The sequence below is a fragment of the Cupressus sempervirens genome, chromosome 10 (genome assembly GCF_028749045.1).
Source record: "Cupressus sempervirens isolate cs-2001-9-10 chromosome 10, ASM2874904v1, whole genome shotgun sequence".
Classification (NCBI taxonomy): domain Eukaryota; kingdom Viridiplantae; phylum Streptophyta; class Pinopsida; order Cupressales; family Cupressaceae; genus Cupressus; species Cupressus sempervirens.
Window position 1 is genome coordinate 531449742 of NC_143127.1, and position 19080 is coordinate 531468821.

The 19080-nt window shown below is 35.7% G+C and overlaps 1 protein-coding gene across 2 annotated transcripts in view; it reads left to right on the forward strand.

Moving 5' to 3' along the window:
• The window catches only part of LOC149534985 (uncharacterized), a 115924-nt gene that overhangs the window by 41962 nt on the left and 54882 nt on the right, over positions 1–19080 (forward strand). For both annotated transcript variants that reach the window (XM_089807204.1, XM_089807205.1), the window contains one exon: positions 11860–11934. In XM_089807204.1, coding sequence (XP_089663330.1) covers positions 11860–11934 — 75 coding nt within the window. The remainder of the gene's footprint in view (positions 1–11859; positions 11935–19080) is intronic.

The window sequence follows — 19080 nt, forward strand, 5'->3', positions numbered from 1 at the left end:
CCCTAATTTTTTGGCTCATTTTGTTTTGATTATAGATTCTTGGTGGGTTTTTTGAGGGCTTAGCCAGGGTGTCGTTAGATTTTTCAAGGTACCTCGATTTTTGTGCCTCAATTTTCAAGCCAATGGATCCGAAAATCGATGACATTCTTTTTGGATTTTATGAGCTCTCTTCTGGGTACACCTTCAATTTTTTTGGGTCTTCCATTTTTTTACTAATATTCTGCTTGAGGGCAATTTAAAATTCAATGGTCGGAATTATAGCACATGGAAGCAACCTTTGTTAGCAATCTTTGAATATTGGAATGCTGATCAGATTGTTTAGGGTGTTACATAGCGTCCGATTGCAATTGATACTAATTAGAATACATGGGATCTAAATAATCGGAGGCGGTGATGCTTATCAAATTATTTGTATCTGATGATTAGCTCCCTCAAATTCCATCTAGCAAAACAACTGTCGAGATATGGGACATCTCAAGAAACTTCATGAGACTTCAGACAAAAGCAGAGCCTTTTTTCTCAAGAACACTATTTTCTATTATCATGGATGAGCGGAAATCGCTCCAAGAACACTTGAATAGGATTCTGGAAATTTGTGATTAGTTGCTAGCCATTGGATGCAAGATGGAGGAAGAGGACATTGTGGTCATAACCCTCAAAAGTATGCCCAAGTCGTACAAGCATTTTATCGAGACTCTCAACATCACTTCTACTCATGTTGATCTAAAGTTCATAGATCTCTGCACACTTTTGCTTCAACAAGATTGGTGGAAACAATAGTTCGGTAGCAATTCTAACTCCATCTCTACAGAGCAAGCCTTTGCTGGTAAATCCTTTCCGAAGGATATAGGCAACTCTCAGTAGTCTTCTCCGCAGAAGTCCTCTACTTTGGCTTCAAAAGGTTCCAAGAAAAAGAACATTCAATGCAACTATTGCCACAAGTATGGTCACATGAAGGTTGAATGTCGATAATGTTTAGCTGCCCAACTTAAGCAATCAAGTTCGCAACCCAAAGCAAACAGTACAGAGCATCGTGAGTAGACAAAATCTACCTCTTACGCCTTCATGGCTAGAAGACCTGCAGATAATGTGAAGTCGTCTGCTTGGTATATTGATTGAGGTGCCTGTCATCATTTCACCCATCGTAGAGACTAGTTCACTAGCTACCAAACTTATTCAGATTTTGTTATTTTTGGTGGCAGAGAAGGGTACACCGTTGTCGGCAAACGCAACATTCAGATTCAGTTTGATGGGAGGAATCTAATTTTCCTTGATATGTACTACGTTCCAGGGATAAAACTAAATCTACTCTTAGTCAATTACTTGCTGCGACACTCTCCACAGTTGGATGTCACCTTTAGTTCATATCAATGTACCATTACTGATAGGGCGATTCAGTCTATTGTTGTACTGGATCTTGAGGATCATGGTCTTTTCTGACTTATTGATTCTCACGACTTAGCAATGGCTGCTCGATAGTCTTTTGTAACCACACTTTCACATCAATGATATTGTAAGAGCTTGTTCTCGGTTTGCAAGAGATTCAGACTCTCTTGAGGATCATGGTCTTTTCTGACTTATTGATTCTTGGGACTTAGTTATGGCTGCTCGGTAGAGTCTTTGGTCAACACACTTTCGCATCAATGATATGGTAAGTGCTTGTCCTTTGTTTGCAAGAGATTCAGACTCAACAACTTGGAGTTTGTGATGCATGCTAGGAAGGGAAGCAACATTGCACACATTTTACTAGTGGCGATTCATGGCAAGCTTCTCAGGTATTTCAACATGTTCATGCCGATATTTGCGACCCTATGGCCACTCTTTTTTGTTCTTGGGACTAGGTATTTTTTGTTGTTTATTGACGATGTCATTAGAAAAATGTGGGTATATTTTTCTTAAAAAGAAATCAGATGCATTTATTGTTTTTCAAGTTTAAACCTTTAGTTGAAAGAGTGTCTGGGAAATCTATTATTACTCTTAGGTCAGACACTCGGGGGAATTTTGTTCTAGTGAACTCTCAAGCTTCTTGGATACTCATGGCATCAAATGCTAGCTAACCACATTTTGCACACCACAACAGAACAATGTAATTGAACGTTAGAACAAAACAACCACCGAGATGGTGTGATCAATGTTTGAACACAAACATTTTCGAAGAAGTTTTGGGTAGAAGCAGTTAGCACTACAGTTTATCTTTTGAACTGGTCACCTACAATGGCAGTCAAAGATAAGACTTTGGAATACGCCTGGTTAGCTCGCAAGCCTAGATTCAATACCTTGGAGGTTTTTGGCTCTCTTGCTTTTGTTTGGATCCCTAATATATCACACACCAAGTTGGATGTGAAGAGTTAGAAATGATACAATAGTCTTCACAAAGCTTGCGGCTTGATCGACACTGAGACATCTCATCTCTTGTATAGTCGTGATGTAGTCTTTGATGAGCAACGAGGACCATTCATGCCTGTTTGTCCTATTCCTGATCAAGTAGACTAGTCTATGAAGGCTCATGATTTGGGAGTTAGACTTCCATTAGGTCCACTTGATGGGAGGGCTCCAGTAGCTCCTGTAACTCCAGTTATACCAGTGATCCTTGTACAGATAGTCCAACTCTTGATCACCCAAATTTGTAGATGCTTCACCTGAGTTTGATCCAAATTCTTCTAATGATGAACATGATTGTAGGGCATATTTTGATACTAATGTTGGTCATTCTCCTCTCCGACCTAAGTGGTGGGCTAAGACACTTGTTGATCTTCGTGATGATGAGCTCATTGATGGGAGAACTGCTTGAAAAAAGAGCAAACCTATAGAGTCTGTTAACTTTGCTCTCATGGCCAACATTCACATTGTGTTTGAACCTCAAACATATTTTGAAGCTAAAGGAATTCTAGAGTGGGAACATGCCATGACATCTGAACACCAGAGTTTGGTGAAGAATAACACTTGGGTTCTTTTTGATCTTTCATCAGGGAAGAAACCCATTGGTTGCAAATGGGTTTATAAAATCAAATACAAATTTGATGGTACTTTGGATAAGTACAAATCTCGTTTAGTTGCTTAGGGATTTTCTCAGTGTTGGGGCATTGATTACAAGGAGACCTTTGCTCCTACTGCAGAGATGAGCACAATTAGATTAGTCCTAACCATGGCAGCACAATTTGGCTGGAAAGTCCATCAGGTGGACATCAAGCGTGCTTTCCTGTATGGTGATCTACAAGAAGAGGTCTACATGAGCAACCTCCTGGTTTCAAGGTTGTTGATAAGGAACATCAAGTTCTCAGATTAGTGAAAGCTCTCTATGGCTTGAACTAGTCCCCTAGGGCATGACACATGAAAATTGGTAAGTACCTCAATGATCAAGGCTTCTAGAGGAGTTCTTCAGACTCAAATTTGTACATTAAGACTACTAACAGTGACATGATCCTTCTGGTTATTTATGTGGATGATTTGATCATCACTGATAGTTTGACATCTTTGATTTAGGGAATCAAACAAAGTTTATGCCAGTCTTTTGATATGACTAACCTTGGGCTCATGCATTATTGCCTAGGTGTTGAGGTTTGGCAATAGTTTTTTGGTATATTCATTTCTTAGTCCAAATATGCTGGGGCTCTGTTAGACAAATTTCGTATGTAGGATTGCAAACCTGCATCTACATCCATGGAGAATGGTCTCAAGTTACTAGCCAAGTTTGATTCTTCTCTTGTTGATAATACAACACATAGGCAACTAGTATGCAACCTCATCTACCTCTTTGCTACTAGGGTTGATATCATCTTTGCAGTCAACTACATCTCACGCTTTATGATAGCTTCCAAGGCTGATCATTGGATGGCAGCAAAGCGTGTATAGATTATGGACTTCTTTACTCTTGGAGTTCTAATCCTAGACTTAGTGGGTTCACAGATTCAGATTGGGCATGCTTTGTTGACGATAACAAGTCAACTTCTGGATATGTGTTCAATTTGGGATCCAGTGTCATCACATATACTAGTAAGAAGCACCATGCAATTTCTCTCTCCTCCACAGAGGTTGAATACAGAGGGATTGTTAAGGCCGGTTATGAAGTTGTTTGGCTTCATCGAATGCTTGGGGATATGTAAATGTCACTAGCAGGACCAATTACTTTGTTTGTTGATAATGAAGGCGTTATCAAATTAGCATGGAATCTAGTCTTCCATGAATGAACCAAGCATGTTGATGTTCAATGTAGCTACATACAATAGCGGGTTGAAGACATGACAATAGACTTTTAGTATGTTCCTATAGCGGATTAGACTGCAAACATTCTCACCAAGCCTCTTGGTCCTGATAAGTTTGTCAAATTCAGAAGACAACTTGGTGTTGTAGGTAGATTAAACATTAGGGAGGGGATTGCGATAATAGATAGCATCTATTATTATCTAATGACTATTTATTTGTAGTCTATTGTAAATATTTAGTTAGCTTGTAGTTAACTGTTAGTTTTTAATATTTAGTTAGCTTGTAGTTTTTTATTAGCTAGAATAGAATGCTTCTATTCTTTACAATCATTACCTAGGGAAACATCGTTCACTCTTTTTGTATATATTGATCTATTGATCATTGTTAATAACAAGCAAATATTTACTAATTACTTCCATAATAATGTATGCACACATATGTACTTATACAAAGGTACACATGCATATATATAAATGCATATATACATGGCTACATCATACATTATCAACACACCAAGTTGAGATTATTGATATATGCTATCATTGATGTATCTATGGTGGCATTCATGTTGGCATCCTTGGTATATGTATATACACACACATGCTACAATGATCTATCATTTGATCATTCTAACATGTATGGATGTATGCATACAATAACATGCTTCAATACTATATTCAAAGATGGCATCATTATGATCCATGATCAAGTGTTATTGGCGGTCCATGGATAAACAAAAATTTATTATTATAATGATTACTCATGATAATCAATACAATTATTACGAGTCATTTAAAATGTCTAAGACAATGGATACTTATCGACACTTGATCATTACATATGATTAGCCATAATCATATTGTTCTTATATCGTGATTGGTTCATAAAAATCGATCCTCTTATTGTGTTTATTGTTAATCATGGCGGCAAACATAACAAATGGTGGCAGCAGTTCATTGTGCTTATTCAAATATTATATATGATCAAAGCCACTAGGCTATGGAAGGTTTGAAATAAGAATTGATATTATATTTGTTCCCTTGTGGACTTCCATTCTATTTAAGCATACAATTGCTATCACAATCATATAAATTTATTCAAAGTGCAAGTAATCTACAATAGATCAGAGACACACGATGCATAGCATAATTATATTTCTATATGAAAGATGGCTCCAATTCAGATTATATCACATATGACATATAGCCAATGATCTCCTTACTATCGCAACATACAATTCTCTGGCTATTAAAGATGGCTAGTAGGGAATTTGCATGATCTACATTATCATATTAGAGACAACCGTTGAATCACATTGAGGTTTGAACTATCATTGCAGACATAGCCTTGTGAGCTTCTTGTATTCCATTGTGGCATTGGAATTACAATTTGTAAATATAAGCATATTATCCATCTCAATACAATATACATTACACGTTGCTCCATTAATTGCATCATATTTGTAGGAGTTTAGTAATTACTGTAGTGTTCTCATATTAATAAAAAGGGGACATTACACTTGCATTCTAACAAGGGGCTTTCTTTAAAGAAAAGTTGAATGGATAGGTTTTATCCAGCAAGTAAACAAGATTTAAGAAAAGGTAGCTGGAGGAAGTGGTAGACATGTAAGAGTCTTGAGAAAAATAGAGAGGATAAGAATGTAACCTAAAAAAATAGAAGGTTACTTAGAGGCAAGCACTTTACCTAGATGAAGGTTTGACCCTTGAACAATAAGAACAAAGGAGAAAATGGGAGAAAATGAGAAAATAAATGTGGAAAAGTGGGGATGGTTGAAGAATGAGAGCCGAAATCAGTGACCTATTTCCCAACAAGAAATAGGGAATAAGGTGTTGAACACAAACTGAATACTTGGGGGGGGGGGGGGATCAACATAAACTAAAACCTTGCTCCCTTAGTTAACTAACTTTAATATTCATCACATACACATTAAGCAAGTAATGAACTTGAAATAGCAATACATAAACACCAATATTTTATACGTGGAAAACCCAAACTGTAAAAAACTACAATTAGTACTTGCACATGAAGATAATTTATTGATGTACATATTCTGATTAGATAGATAGAAGAAGCTCACTACTCCAGATTTGCGATCAGGGGCTCACTACCAATACAACAATGAATAAATAGGAGGCCACTGCTCCAGACTTCCCAATAGAGGCACACTGCCCAAGTAGCAAGATGCTGCAACATACTTTTGCACCCGAGACACATTGTCCTAGGGACAAGGTATATACAACTCTTGACAATAGATAACGCAAAATTCTCCAGATGATGGAGTTGATCTGCACAACACTGTCAACCTTAGTAGCACATTGTTATTGCCTTTTCTTGTCTGCCACTATCATAGAAAAACAGCCTCATAAACCAAACTCTGCTCTTTGTAACTGTGCATATAGATTTTCACTGCCTCGCCCATAACATTCTTGCTTACTCTCTTACATTTTTCCAAAGCACAAACTGTACTTCTATACAAGATAGATTATTGGAGAATACAAGGTTGATCATGCCAAAAGGATATTACAATTAAGTTACAAGTCGGCCATGGTAACAACAAATTACAATAAGGTCCCATACCATAAGCATGTACCAAAACATAAAATAGGCCCAACTGGATAAGAGATAAACATTAAATGCATAGGTCACACATAGCACAAACCCATTTGGATAAGAGATTAATATAGTACTCAGACCTAAAACATAGAGCATGATAACTCTAGGAGAGAGAGGGATCATGGACACTTTACACATAGGCCAATGCCAGATTCTCGATCACTCGAATAACTTTCATTATCATCTGAAGCAGGTAGTAATATGCTGCCCTAAGAAGCACTTAACTTGTCAATTGTGTTTGGTACATGCCATATGGTGAGATCCACATACCACATTAGACATTAGCAATCCTTGTCAAAAGCTATCACAACATATTTTTGGATCATCACAACAATTGATCACAATTGCAACACTTGGTAAAACTGCTCTGGATCACTAGGAACTCTTTTTTGATCACTGAGAAAGACCACAGCCAAAATTAAGACACGAATACAATTCTCATATTTATGCATATCTTGAATCTGTATTTCCAGAGCAAAAGCCTTTTGAAAAATACAAATGTAAGCAGAATTGTAGCATTGTCATCTGCAATTGAAGAACTGTTTTCTACACTTGTATATCTTTGCCAGCGAACCACAAAAACCTGAGCCACACTTGCATGACATAATAAAATAAAACTAAAGCACTGATAAATACCATCTTATGGGCACCAATATACCAAACCTATCTTCAGTAAATACCCCTGGACAACAATGTTTGACATCCGTGATAAGCAGAAGATAAATTGATAAACACATGTTTTCAACAATCTTCCCTGTTGTCATTGGTGGCAAACAACCACAAAAATGTTTAGATAATACTGTCAACTACACTTAACTATAATAACCAAAAAAATACTGAGAATGAACATTTTACTTAGCTTTCTCCTCCTTTGTCATCAAGGACCATCAAGAACAGAGGCGAAAAATAATATAAATATTAAATACCGCTGCTCCCCCTGAGAACAACCACTAGCATTATTAGTTCACAAGCTTCCCCCTTGATAGATGCACCATTTTGATGTTTCTAATTAGTAGGGGCAATTACCCCAAACTTCTCTCAAAGAAACTCAAAAGTATCTTTTACCAACACTTTAGTAAATATGTCTGCAATTTGCTTGTTTGCAAAAATATACTCTGGTCTCACTATTATTTCAGCAACCTTCTCTTTCAAGAAATTGTGTCTGATTGATATATGCTTTGTCCGTGAAAGCATCATTGGGTTCTTGGAAATATTGATTACACTTGTATTATCACACATAATAGGAGTGGCTTCATCAAAAATCACTTTTACGTCTTTGAGTGCCAATTTCATCTATAATACCTGAGTACAACAACATACACCAACGATATGTTTTGCCTCTATGGTAGATAAGGATACTGAATCTGAGCCATGAAACCATCTGTTACCTAAGAAGAGTGCATCACCACTGGAGTTTCTCCCCTCGTCAACACTTCTTGGCCAGGCAACATTAGTAGAGGCCTTCAACATGAATTTTCCTTTTATTTGTAGCATAAACTACCTCTATTCTCTTTTAAGTATTTGAAAATTCTCTTCACAACATGCTCATGGATAAGTTTCGGTTTAGCCTAAAATCTGGCAACCAAACGCACAACGTACATGATGTGTGGTCTAGAAGCAGTTAGATACAATAGTCTGCCAATCATCGATCTATACTTTGTCTGATTGACTTCCAGAAACTCATCATTCTTGCTTAACTTGTAACCAACATTCATAGGAGTTGCAACAATATTACAATTACTCATACAAAACTTCGTCAACATCTCCTTTATATATTTGCTATATGATATAAAGGTTTCATCATTAGATTGACTAACTCGTAACCCAAGAAAGAATGCCAATTCGCCAGTCATTAACATGTCAAATTCATTTTTACACTGTGCAACGAGCTCTATACATTATTTATCCTCTCTACCAAATATGATGTCATCAACATATACCTCAATTATTAACATTCTGTCATCTTCATATTTAAAATAGAAATTACTATCAACAATTACTTTCTTGAATTTTTCCTTTATTAGATATTTTTGAAACTCTTGTAAGCAACAAAAGCAAGACACATCCTTATAGATTCATCCTAGCAACCAGAGCAAAAGTTTCTTCAAATGCAATCCTTTCAACTTGTGAATAACCTTTGCATACAAGTCTACCCTTTTTCTTGTAACTTGTTCTTGTTCATGTAGCTTGTTTCTGAATACCTATTTGGTTCCTATCACATTCTTGTCCATTGGTCTAGGTACAAGCTCCCAAGTTTTGTTCTTCTTCTTTTGATTTAACTCCTCTCCCTTTTCTTCTTGCTTGCTTCTCCATAATTCATGGGTTCAGTTATTAATAGAAAACAACAATTTACTTGTCCTTAGTGATCAGATAATTCTTATCATTGTTTTCAAACCCTTGTCGTTGTCACAAATTATTTGATCTTCTCAGTGATGCCTTTGAACATACTTAGTAGGTGTCCTTCATAATGACTTTCGATTCTATTTGGTCAACAATTTTTTCATCTTTATCTTCTTCAAGATCATCCTTTTATTTTGAGATAGGAGTAAACTCAACATCACCGTCTGTCATCAGAGTAAGATGACTCCAATCCTCACATACCTTTACATTGCACTGTCAACAACCTTGTTGAGTGTCTTATTGAAACACTGGTAGGCTTTGTTATATATTGACATGTTCAGTGTGGTTGACAAAGTTCAGCCTTTAATCCGGGACTTGTCCATAGCCATAGATGCTTGAGACAAGTTTAGGATAGTTTATGACGCAAGGTATCCGAATCAAATCTTGAATTTGAAGTTAGCTATATAACTTGAAGAGAAAAACAGAGAACAATTAGAATCTTTTATGAAAAAGATTGTTGAGTTGAGAGCTTGTTTACAAGCATTAGGAGAAACTGTTGAAGATAGAGTTCTAGTGCCCTATAGTCCCACAAGCATTGTTGTGTAGATAGAGTTTTTGTTACAATTTGAATGTCTTAGAACAAATGCCAACTTTTGAGGAGCATGTGAGCCTACTTCAGAAAGGAGAATTGCAAGAATCACAGTGAAGATGTTCATGCAATGGCTACTCGTCATAAATGCAAAATTCCTTTGAATAAGTCTGGTGGAGCACTAATATGGTCATCTAGATTTTAGAAGTGTCCAATATGTGAAAGGATTGATTATTATGTGAAAAATTGTGACAACTCCTTGGTCAAAATATCATTTAACAATAAATGATATCCAAAGAAGGCATTTCAAAGTGGCAACACATGATAGGAGGACAAGAACAGAAACAACATTGCAATGTCGCTGAAGATGAAGAGTATCTAGAAGAGGAATATGTTTTTTTTCAAGCTCAATTTGGTATGTGGTTTTAGCTGCTATATAGCATATGACTGGACAGTTGTGGTTTCTCACATTGAAACCCCATCATGGTAAAGTCTCCCATGGAGATGATATGAATTATGGCTTCTAATTTTATTGTTGACATCTCATTGTAGTTTGACATACATTATTGCAGGCTCATGAAGTTTTTTATGTGCCTCGATAAACCAAAAAAATCTTATTTGTTAATTATTCTCTTTCATAGCATGCCATGTTGCAGTTGTGCTTAGGCTTACAACAACCTCTTGATAGATGTTAATCTAATTTTGTGTGGGCCTATTTGTACCACATTAAACATAAGCTATCATATTAAATTCAAATTTATATCTAAATAATTAATCTGGGGACTATCTACTCGTACAGGGTTCTGTTGCCTCTTAGATCTATGTCTAGATTTACTTTTAGTTTATATTGTTTCATTATAATGGCTGGGGGTTATTTTAGAACTGCTCTTTGGAGTTGCTTTTCATATGAGTTGGATTGGACCAAAAAAATTCAACTATTTTCTAGCAAATGTTGAATGTGTGACCTTGTTTTGAAACTTTGAATAATTTGAATGTTTTGATTTTCTATTTCAATTCTAGTAAATGCCAAGATAAATGCATTATGACATGGTAAGAGCCTATCCAAATATTGGGCATTAGATGTGATTGACAATAGTAGGTAAAAATCATCAATAAATATACAAACGTACAGAGAGAAAACAATGTAGGATATTGCATCTTTTTTCTGCCATTTCAGTAGTGATAACTATTCATCACAAGATGCTTCTGTATTTGAATTCGTTCACTGTGGACACCATAATCTTTAATGGGATATCCACTAAAACTATTTAGTAGATTATCCCCTGGTTTGTGATATAAATGTGATGAACAACTTCAAAGGTTAAACTATATGCAGTTTTTAATAAACTAGCCATGCATGCACAAATCTTTCTGGCATTTTTAAAATGCTTCACTGGAGTTTTTCTTCTTATAATTGCATATCAGCTTGTAAATTTTTTTGCAGTATTTCTTAAACGCTTTAAAGAATATCTCCTTCTTAGAGCTGCATTTCAGGTTTAAGAGATTTAGATGGAGTCAGAGATTTTTTTTTGTGTTGCCCATGTAATGCTTATCAATGCTATATATCCTGTCCTTTGTGGATTATCGAAAATTAAATCTCTTCCTTTGGACAATGTCTCAAAATTTAGGGTTTTGAAATTCTCTAATCTCTATGAGCTCATATGATCCCATTGTGCATTATAATGTATTAAATGCAACAAATGTTATTATAAAAGTTCATAATGTGGTGCCTAAGCCTTGGAATTATGTATAGTTAGAAAATAATCAAATTTGTACATCGGCTAATTTTTGTTTTAAGATCAATGTTAAAAAAGCTAAGAAAAACATTAAAATGGTTAAGATTATATTGAAGATTCATTGGATGTAAAGCTTCTTTAAGATAGATGGTTTAAATTTAACTCAGTCTATATTGGATGCTTTGATTAGGACCGAGAAAATTGATGATGTAGGCCTAAATAGATGTACTTGAGGATTTGCTAGAAATATTTGACAATTCTGTCCGCTAATAGTCTAATACCATCTTTGCATTTTTATGATTTTAATGGTAACATTTGTATCATTATATGCTCATTACTTATGTGTTTGTACATTAGGTTGTTCTAAAGCATCTAAAGGATGATGGTTCATCGCCAAAAGAGAACTCAGTTGACAATTCATTGATGGCACAGGTGAGCACACACCATTTAATCAAATTACTACCAACTGTTATGGCTGTAGGTTTGCCATTTTCAACTCATTATTGTTTTAATTGTTTTTCATCGCATGCCAATAATTGCAAGATTGGATATGAAGTACAATTTACTGTTTGTTCTATATTTAGAAGTATTCTATAGGGAGTTTATGACAATACCTAAGGGTTACCATCCTAAGCCGATCTTCCCACATATAGGCTGGTAGAATCAACTCAATATTGAATCATAGTAACTGAGACATCATAAGTACCGTTGGTTCCCAAAGCCGCAGATTGGAACCCTACGAATCTTGCCAACTCTATGCTGGGATATCCAATTGGTTATGGCCAACTTGACGAAACTGAACATTGTAGTCCTTCCCTCCACTTCTTGCTCTAAAAGGTCAAGGCGAGTGCACTTGATCTTGAACAAATCACTCAAGTCCAAGATACTTATAGCAAATTGATTAGAAATTGGATATAATGAAAGCTTCCAAAATGGCAAGAATTACATAAAGCTTTTAAACTTGCAAATTATGAACTGAGAATAATAAATGAATATATGAATGTTTTTAAAATAAGAATAAGTATAGATTAGTGCAACAAATGAATATATTAATTCTTCGAAGGAAAGAAATGAAAGAATTGCCAGCATATGATTTAATGGATTATGAATCAAGAATAATATAAAGGCCAATGCATTAATTAAAATGGGCAAACTGTAAACAGATTAATAATCCAGATGCAGTGGATCAATTATATGAACAAAATTAAGCTAGTCTAGGATGCACTTTAACTCCTGTGATACAGAGACAAACTAGACATAAATATGGAAACAATTAAATATTTCACAATATCTATGTTTATCAAGCTTAAAATGCAATAACGATCCAATCCACTTGTTCGGACATCAAAATATTTATAGAATTTAAAAAATAATTATAAAGGACACAACTTAATAATATTTCAATTCCAAAATTTAAAGTAAATAATTATGCTGGAAATAAAATCGCAATAAAGGACACTCCTTACAGATGTCCGACACAAAATTCACTCAATAACTCAAATCCACGAGCTTGGTTTAATCACTCAATCTTGGCCAATAGAAGAATATAATATATCAAGTGTGCATATATCACTTGGATATGTAAAATTTTTTAAAAAGAAAAATATGAAAATGAATTGTGTTTTTTATATCATATATTTATAAGGAGCCAAAAGGTGTTGGTTGCCTTCCTAAGCACCAAACCCCTCCATAACAAATAACTAATCACTTCAAAACTTTAATATAACTTAGATTAGCAACTTTATAATTTTGTCTTATGCTCTAAATGATAACCGAACTTCCTTCAAATGGTTCACTTGATTTTAAAACAGATTTCCAACTTCATACTTGGATTGCCTCCCTCCGCATATCCCCAACCTGCACCAAAAACAAAATTGTTCATTAGATATATTGATAAAAGTAAATTTGATCCTTTGAAAAATTTACCCTTTATAAAACGCTTGGTCTTTGTCTTATGAAGTTATCGGGCTTTGAATAATTCTCAAAAGTTTATTGCTTTTTGCTATTCAAGTATTCGTTGCCTTGTAATATTCATCTGATACCCGTCACCATTGCTACATAGGGTCCATACGTATTACGATGTGCCATCTCTAGAGATTTGCGTGACTTCACCTGTGTAGTGTCGTCATTGACCAATATATTCATCGGGAAAATTATATACCACCGACCCTTTGCTATTTGTGAAGTGGCATCTTTCATATTGTCGTTCCTGATATATCTACCTGCCTCTATTCATGCTCCAAGGCATGACATTGCCATATGATAGTATTTGAATATTCCATGGTGGTGAACGATAACCTGGTATCATTATTCGTTTCATCCCTTTTGTTTGTCACATTTTGCCCTCCACTCGCGATGATACCAAAGCTATCTTTCTTATTTTCTTGGGCCGAAGTCATCCATTTTCTTCATCAACCATTGAAGTCTCTGTGAGAATATTATGATATGGTTTGCTCCCGGGATCATTATACTGCTATCTTGAATGTCGCGAGTGATTTGTATACACGTGGCAAGCGTGACTTCCAATATATTTCCTATTCTTTATGTGCTAAGCCGGAATTCTTCCGTATTTCAAATGTTTTCATCAATGTCCACTTACAAACCTTAACTTCATTTGCTTCAATGTCTTTGAATATTTATCGTGGCTTCTATCAGGCAATAACTCCTTGCCGTTGACTTAGGCTCTAGTTTTATTAGTTTTACCCTCAACACTTAATGCATTCGTTTATGATCCATGTTAACTTCTATGCTGTAAAATTTTCAATCTGTAGAGTTCATTTACATCTTTCACAAGTGGAATCCAATCTGAAGACGATGATGTGTAATTTAAATATGTTCATCATATGATATAGTCAATATTTGTTGTACATAACACTGAGATTTGTTATCTTCTACAGTTGCTGGCGTATAGTCTTTAACGTCATCATCAGTATGGTGTGTTGTCTCAAGTTATATTACCAAATGCTTATCAATTGCCACATTTGAGTTCAACAACTATTTATTCTGTTTTCAATGCAATAACATCATTACCTCCCGTCAACTGGAATTTGGTATTGCTGAAAGAAGTCATCTTTGATATAGTCTCTGCCTGTGCTATTTTGCTGCACATCATTGATTTATGTTTGAGAAGAGAGATGCACATTCAGAACTCTTCTATACAGATTTTATTGCATCAGAATGAACTATTTATTCAAATCTTTGCAAACCATTTCCATAGTGTCAACATAGAACTCTGACTTGGGAGGGTTGATTCCAATCTTGTACATCCATGTCTCCTTGCATGGCTGATGTGGTTTGTAAATTATCCTTGGCACTGTGGACTATCACTTGTGAAGTCATTGTCTTATACTTACTGATTGATCCTTATCTCTGAAATCATCATTGTTTTAAAGAAAAATACAATGTATATTGCCCTCATTGTATATACATACCACTGCTGCTTCTATAATGGTCAATCTCTGTTCACTGCTCTGTTCACTCTTATTACACCAGTATTAGCACTTCATTTATTTTAATCATGGATTCCAATCTATATATAAGTATCCTTTGGTCATAACTTTTTCAACAATCTGAACCTGCAACCCTGATACTAATTTCTCAATAGGTTTAAGTGAATGATATATATATTTACATTGCTATCTTGTTATGAACAAAACACTTCCTTGTTCCTGAATATTATCTGGTCATAATCAATTCATGTCTGGAATATGTTTCCAGGTTCAACAAATTTCCTGAACGATAGTTCCAATATGCACAATACAACTGAAACTGAACAATTGTAAGTATGGCAGGAGCACATTTGAAGATGAGGATTACACCTAGTGAATATGAAGATTCTCCCCTTGGCATGGCATTTGGGACTCTAAATTTTGCAATTGGGACTCTAAATTTTGCAAAAATTTAGAGTTCCATCAAGTACACTACTCATGCTGAGGCCTGTAACAAGAAAAATTCATGGTTGACTCTCTAACTACAAAACATAGCAATCAAATCCTACAATTTTAATTATACTTCTCTTTCTCTCTCTCTCTCTCTCTCACACACACACACACACACACACTCAATGAGTCTGCAATTGTGAGCACCCAAAAATTTCACAATGCAACATTTCAATCCATGATGATTGCTGAAACAAACTCTCCTACAATTAAAGAAATATGATGGTACATAGGTGATGAGGAAAATTTCATTGCTTTTGTTGATGTGTGATTTTGCAGGGAACGATTTAACTGGAACTGGTTTGTTCCCTCTTGAGAAGGAACTAGTTCCTGTAGGTTTTTGGTTTTCGGTTGAGGCATACATTTAAGGCAAGGTTGCACGGGGACGGGGGTACATTGGGTACTGGTACGGGTGTTTTCATAATAGGGACTTCTAATTATACTTTTATATTTATAGAAAATCTGAAATTATGAGTCATGACAATGACTTTTCAAAACAAGAACAGTGATTTAGTTTGCAAATGTAATGTATTGGTTTCAGTTTCAGATTTGCTAGATGTTTGTAATAATAATATATGATAAATGTTTAGATGCATAACAAAGAAGGCATAATTTAAACACAAATAAGAAGATCATAAACAATGACAATGACATATTGCAAATGCTAAAGTTGAAATAAACTACTGACTTGAACAGTGATAAATTTTATTGTTAATCAATATTGTATCAAAGTTTCAAACTGATTAGTTGGTGAATTATGCTTGATAAACACCAAGCTGATACGCAAACAAATAACCAAAAAACCAAAATCAGAAATCTTAATCAAGGTCCTTACCTATGATGCTTTCCACTAAGTACCTAGTTCTTGGGTACGTGGGTACGAGTACCCATGCAACCTTGATTTAAGGTAACCTAGGGTCTATGCAAACCAGAGTAACGAGACTCGGGCAAGTCTCCTGAGTCAGCGAGTCAGACATGGCTTGCCGGGTCAAAATGATTCGTGACCTGGGCTCCGTGGGTCAAGGATGGTGACTTGCGTGACTTGCGAGTCAAGGCGTGACTCATGGGTCATGATTGGCTTGACCCAGCCGCAATAGTCAACATCCGGCTAAGTCAAAACAATAAAAAATGCTTGTTTTTAATTTTCTTTTTTGGTTCTTTCTTATAACCTTAAAAAGCCTTTCATAACACTCTATTGTGAGAAAAAGAAAGAGAGAGAGAAGTGCCATTGTTTTGCAACCAGCTGAAAGGAAGAGGAGAAAAGCTTGCATTTGTGACATTGGAGCAACTATATGCTTGCATTTAGATCATCAAGGAGTTTATAGGAGCTCTTCTCAACACTTCTCAACTCATTTCAAAGAGGTAAGAGTTATTTTTTAGAATTTGATGATTTTTTTCTCTGTGCTTATGGGTTTTTTGGATGAATATTTTCTGTATTTTTATGGGTTTTGTTTTACTTTAGATCTTCATAAAATACAATGCTTAAATGGAAATATTTGGTCTAAAATGTCTTATTGCAGCAACCTTGACATTTTTCCTTACTCATAATGGCTCCTCCATTTAAAAAATCGAAGCCTTTAAAGACAATAAAAAAAATGAGTGCTGGAAGTACACCATAGACTTTCCGGGTAGAGGTAGAACTCAAACAAAATGTCTATTTTGTAAGTTCATTAGTAGTGGGGGGATAAATAGATTGAAATATCATATCGCTAGCATATGTGGTCATGGTGCTGAGGCTTGTAAAGTTGCAACTCCTGAGGCTCAACGTTTTTGTTATGTTGCCATAGAAAAATATGAACAAGAAAAGGAATTAAGACAAAAACAATTAGCAGAGTTAGCTTAGATTGGTTCCACTTCCCTTCCATGCTCATCTGAAACTACTTCTGTATCTAGTTTTACACCCCTAGGTTCATTAGGTTGGGTTGGAGAAGGTTCTTCCCTTCCCCCCTATCGTCCTAGTGCTTCTGCTAGTGGTACTTCTTCTACATCTATTCCTTGCACTGCTAGTGGCGCTGCCCCTACTAGTAGTACTATTGTTACCTTTCGTCCTAGAGTCAGAAAATCTAGGTTGGACAATTTTTTTGTACCACGTTCCACTCCTGGTGCACAACTTTCACTTGAGAGCTTGGTTTGGAATAGGGAGATCCATGAAGCTAGAAGAAGAGCAATTTGCAAGTTTTGGTATTTCTGCAACATTCCATTTATAGTAGCCAAGTACTTCAACTTCATTTATATTTGATTATTTTATGTTTTAAGCAATGTTACGGGACTCAGACTCTCCTCTGACTCGGAAAATCAAAATTCGACTCGGACTTGGACTCAGCAACCGGACTCAGCAAGTACTCGGAAAATTGAAAAACTCATGAAATTCAAAGATTTTTAAGGATTTTAAAATTGTTTCATGCATATTTTATTCAATTAACATCAAATACATAGTAATTGAGATAAATAGAAGCTACTTAATACACATACACAATTTTGCATAGATCACATAAGTATATAAGCGAATTTCTGAAGGAAAAATACTGAATAACGCAATATAAAGTTATAAACTATAAAGTAATAAACATAGTGTCACTCCAGTGTCAAAGACTCAAATGTCTGCAATATTCATGGATTACAAAATACATGGCATCAAATTCAAAAGTTCAAAACATATATCAAAATAATAACTAGAAGACTAAGGCTCATAGTAGTCTATGTCCTCCTACGAGTGCACCTAAGATAAGTCATGGAAGACTCTAGAGCCATCCTCTCTCCATGTGTTTGAGGCTGAGCCTGAACCTCATCTTCATCCTCATTATCATCCTCATCCTCACCCACATAATTCTCGTCATCAGACTAGGATCCATCACTCCTAGCCTCAGGATCCTGTACTCTGTCTCCTTGCGCTCTAGCCTCCTCAACTGCCATCGCTACTGCCTCAGCCTCCCGATCCACCTGATCTACCCACTACACATCGTCATCACTCAAGATAGGATCGACCATCTCTGTGTTCCACTCTACATGAGTATCAACATTCTCTAATACAATCGGTGATGTATCGGTGCCAAGGATCTGTCTATGGCGAAGGCAAAGGTTGTAGTGAACAAAGACAAGATCATTTAATTTTTTCACTGCCAACCTATTGCACTTCTTTGAGTGTATGTGCTCAAATAGGCTCCAATTACGTTTGCATCCTGATGCACTAGATGGCTGGCTCAAGATGTGAATCACAATCCTCTGTAAATTTGGCACCTTTGTGCCAAACATCTCCCACCATGCATTTGAAAAAAGAAAATTTTGAATCATATCAATAATTTTGAATTTATCAAATTAAAATGGTAATACCGAATAGAATTACTATTAGAAATTAGGATGTAGAATCAAAGATTTTTAGTATTTACTAGGCATCAATTCTGTCCTATTTTTCTTGCACAACTCCCGTGCAAATAAGTCCCCTCAAGCTTTCTTAAATAACTCAATTTCACGGAGCATAATTGTTCCAACTGTTGAATCAGGTGACCTTCTCTCTACAACATCATAGAGGCTGCTGCACACCTCATCATCAGCCTTGAAATGTGGGCTAAATTGGTATGTTGGATTAAGGAAGTAGGCCATTGCATGTATAGGCCTGTGAAGTAGATTGTGTCAACGCTTA